We start from the raw sequence: 3,794 nt of genomic DNA, 5'->3' as shown, positions 1-3,794 counted from the left end.
TAATGAATATTATAACCTTTGACCCCCTGCCCCCAAGAGTGCAAGTGGATGTTTGTGGAAAAAATTTCCTTTGGCGTTTCTGAGATATAATGTTAATAAGAATGGGACAGACATAAAAATAAAGCTGATGGATTCATTAAACTCTGGGAATATTTTACTGAAATTGAAATCCTAATCCAGTATCTTTTCCTCTGAAGTATTTGCTTAAGCCTGTGTCCTGCTCTGATCGAGTCAGTGGTGAGCATGCCTGAAAGAGAGAGAAGAAGCAGAAAGGACAGTAAATGTGTGTAATGTGTCTGCATGTGTGTTACTATTCACTGACTGACAGGCGCAGATGCTGCAACAGCTGAGTCTCAGCCCAGATACAGTACAAAGGTTGCTGCTATTAATACACAAACTGCATTCACAAACACATAATGCGGCACATTGCACCCTACTTCACATCACTGTTGTTGCTTTTCATTTTCAACTTTTCTGAAGAGTGGTTCCTCCGCTGGCTTCGTCTCTGCCTCTGTCTCTCAAGTTTCATTCAGTCGGAAAGCCTGCGATACCTGTGCTAATACCAAAGAATCAATTTCATTGGTTCACACTTGAGACATATTATTAGGAGTAATGTGACACCTCCAAGACCCAGGAGATATGCAACAGGGCAAGAACATGCCCTGTGTTTTTATGTGTGTCTTTGAGAGAGAGGGTGGCAATGGCAGGGGGCAGAGCAAGCTGCAGTAGGAGTATGGAGGAGATAGTTCAAAGAGGGGAGGAATTCTGAAGCCACAACCCTTGGATGTGCTCCACAAAGTGATATCAAGGTGGTGAATGATGTTTGCTGTACAAGAGGAAAGCTGGAAAGAGAGACTTGGAAAGCTGCTTTATAAGGTTGGAGAAGAAGAGAGTGTGTCTTTCTGCAGAAGCAAGGTTTAGAGAGTGGCTGCTTTTTTGATATTCTATGTGTAAAGTCAGCACTGGTAGCATTGAAAAGCTACTTGCAGACACACCAAACTACGCTGAGTCAGCACAAGTGTCGACTGAAGAATTTCATGGTTGGATTTCACAGGGTGGACATACTTTCACTCTGTGGAATGCTACATACGCTCATTCATGTTAGTCAGTGCAACTCAACGCATGGATGCTGTTCACTAGCAGGCAACTGACTTACACCATTGGATTTAAACTCTTCATACTTAACAGCCAAAAGCTTAGCATTCCTGCACTTATCTGGATGAATCATCCATCCGTGCACCAATGCATCTTATCAGCAGTGAAAATAGATTGTAGATGTATAGATTGAGCAATACCAACCAGACGTTTGGATGAAATGCTAAATGGTTCTGCAATAGCAGGCAACCACAGCTGAGTTGAGTGTGTACTGCTCTATCACACGAGGCACTTCTGCTGCTTTGTCAGTAGTGGATAATCTACCCCTTCACATTATTTATCCTCAGAACCATTCAGAGTTGCTGGCTGTGAGTTCAGATGTTTCTCAACACAGTGCTTGTGGTCCTGACGGACCTGGCAGCCTGTCTCCTGGGTAACACCACGTTCCGGCGGCATTTCCACCTCTTGCTGTCTGCAGTGGTCATGTTTGGTCCTGCTCTGAGCCTCTGGGTCTCACAGCACAGCGTCTTTGCCAAGAGAAGCCACTTCCTCTACAGGTGAGACTGTTTCCTGTTAGATTCTTACTCTTCTTGCTTGGTGGTGTTATGTGCCATGTAGTTACAGGCCTACAAAGTGGGCTTGTACACTCCCTGTGTGTTATGTGATTTCTCTCAAAACTAAATGACTTTTAACACACGAAGGAGAAGTATGCTGATTGCTTGATTTGTTTAAAGCTGAGGTGTCATGTCATGCATATTGAATAAGAATCCATTTAGCATTGTGAGGCTCAGGAGGTAGAGCAGTCGTCTACCAGACATGGGATCAGTGGTTCGATTCCCAGCTTCTCCTGTCAAAGTGTCCTTGGGCAGATACTGAACCCCAAGTTGCCCCTGGTGAGTAAGATCAGCTGCTTGGCAGCTCTGCCACTGGTGTGTTTGTGCACAAAGGGGTGAATGAGAAGCAGTGTGAGAGTGCCAGTGCCAGTGCCACTTCTCAACTAGCCTAAATAGGCTCATTAGGTGGACAATAGAAGGAGGGCGTGTGAATGAATGCAATAGTCACACCTCCTTCACCCCCTACCTGTTTTTAATTGGGTTTTTTGTGTCTTTTGGATCAGTGGTCTTGATTTTCCTCGATATGGATAAAATGGTGGCATGATAGTAGATTCTGTTTTCATCTCTTTTCTCCTTCCAGGATGTTCCTGCGCTCTGGTTGGGGCTGGACCTGCGTTTTTGTAGGCGCGTTTGTCTTTCTTCTCTCCTTTTCCATCCGTCGTTCCCTTGCTCTGTCTATTCGCCACCTCTCCAGGCTCGGGTTTACTGGTGGACTGTGGCTTGCTTTCTGCAAACTGCTAGACCTTCTGGACAACGCAACAGGAAATTGCTACAAACCCTTAGTCACAGACTCGGTGGTACCCAATGTCCAGCCTCTGTTGGTGTTACAAGAAGATGAGAGCAAATCAGAATGCCTGAAAGCTGGGATGTTGTGGAGAGGATATGAAGTTTCACAGGACGTCTTCCTTCTCTGTCTCTGCTGCTTGCTATTGGCGGAGGAAACAGCTGTGTTCGGTCCATATCTGAGGTTGGGAGGCTTTTCAGATGCTCCCCTAAGAATCCTCTTTCTGTTCTGTGTCCTCCTGCTTGGGCTCTGGATCTTTTTGCTGCTCTGTCTCTTAGCTTACTTCCCTCAGTTCCCAACCCAGCTACTAGGAGGTGCACTCGGCTGTCTGAGCTGGAGGGGATTGTATAAAGGCTGGTACTGCCTGGAGCCCAATTGGTACTGCCCTGGCCGGCCTGGACTGGGACTGCTTAACACTAAGACCAACAGTACTGATGCGGAGAACACCCAACTGAAAAAATAAAAAAATGAATTAATTAGCTCCAACACAAAACCTGTTTGTCTGTGTTTACTGCACTTGTAGTAAGTAACGTAAGTGATTCTGTTGAGACTTTGACCGATCTTTGAAAATTGACTTAGTGGGCATTCAATAATGTACTTTATCTTTGCTTGCTGTTTTCCTATTGTGCTGCTCATGTCATTAATAGACTTGTTTTTTGTAAATTCATACCAGCTGACTAACACTGGATCACAGGGGAGTGTCCATTTAGACATGGCATACCGATGCTGCCAAACATGTAGATGTTAACATCTTTCAGTGTCTTATTTTGTGTAACAATCTAAAAGCATCTTAACAGGACCCGATTTAGTGATTTGGGGGCTCGGGGCAAATCCACAAATGAGGCCTCCCCTGTGCTTTATTCTCAACCACTGTTTAACTGTTTATATATCTAAATTAAGTTTATGTAAATAAAGGAAGACAATTTGAAATTCAAACAGAAAAAAGCAAGTTGTTTTTCATCTCTATTCTCTCGATTGTACAACAACTCAAGGCCTAACAAACAGCTGCATTTCCATCCTCTGTAACCATCAGAAAGCGTGACTGCAGAGATATAATTTCTGATGAACTAAAAAGCTTCCAGTTAATCCAAAATGCTGCAGCCAGAGTTCTGACTGGAATTAGCAACAGAGATCATATTTCTCCTACGTTAGCTTCTTTCTATTGGCTCCCTGTAAAATCCAGAATTGAATTTAAAATTCTTCTCAGAACAAAATAAAAATAAAAAAGAAAACAGAAAACAGAAATTTGATCTCTCTCGTCTTAATCCCTGTTAGTCAGAATCAGAATCAGAATCAGAAAC

The 3,794-nt window shown here is 43.6% G+C and overlaps 1 protein-coding gene across 2 annotated transcripts; it reads left to right on the top strand.

The window, feature by feature from the left end:
• The first annotated feature begins 692 nt into the window (after positions 1-692).
• On the top strand, positions 693-3,393 carry fitm1 (fat storage-inducing transmembrane protein 1). 2 transcript variants are annotated; one of them, XM_026375012.1, is made up of 3 exons: positions 693-876; positions 1,443-1,652; positions 2,290-3,393. In XM_026375012.1, exons 2-3 carry the CDS (start codon positions 1,474-1,476, stop codon positions 2,954-2,956), a joined length of 846 nt encoding a protein of 281 aa, XP_026230797.1. In that variant the 5' UTR covers positions 693-876; positions 1,443-1,473; the 3' UTR covers positions 2,957-3,393. The 2 variants fall into 2 exon arrangements, with proteins under 2 accessions (XP_026230797.1, XP_026230798.1); XM_026375013.1 differs by lacking the exon at positions 693-876 and having other exon boundaries at positions 1,432-1,652.
• Positions 3,394-3,794: the final 401 nt, after the last annotated feature.

The sequence above is a fragment of the Anabas testudineus genome, chromosome 17 (genome assembly GCF_900324465.2).
Source record: "Anabas testudineus chromosome 17, fAnaTes1.2, whole genome shotgun sequence".
Taxonomy (NCBI): Eukaryota; Metazoa; Chordata; class Actinopteri; order Anabantiformes; family Anabantidae; genus Anabas; species Anabas testudineus.
The sequence above is the reverse complement of the archived record's forward strand: the minus strand, read 5'-3'. Positions and strand labels throughout refer to the sequence as shown.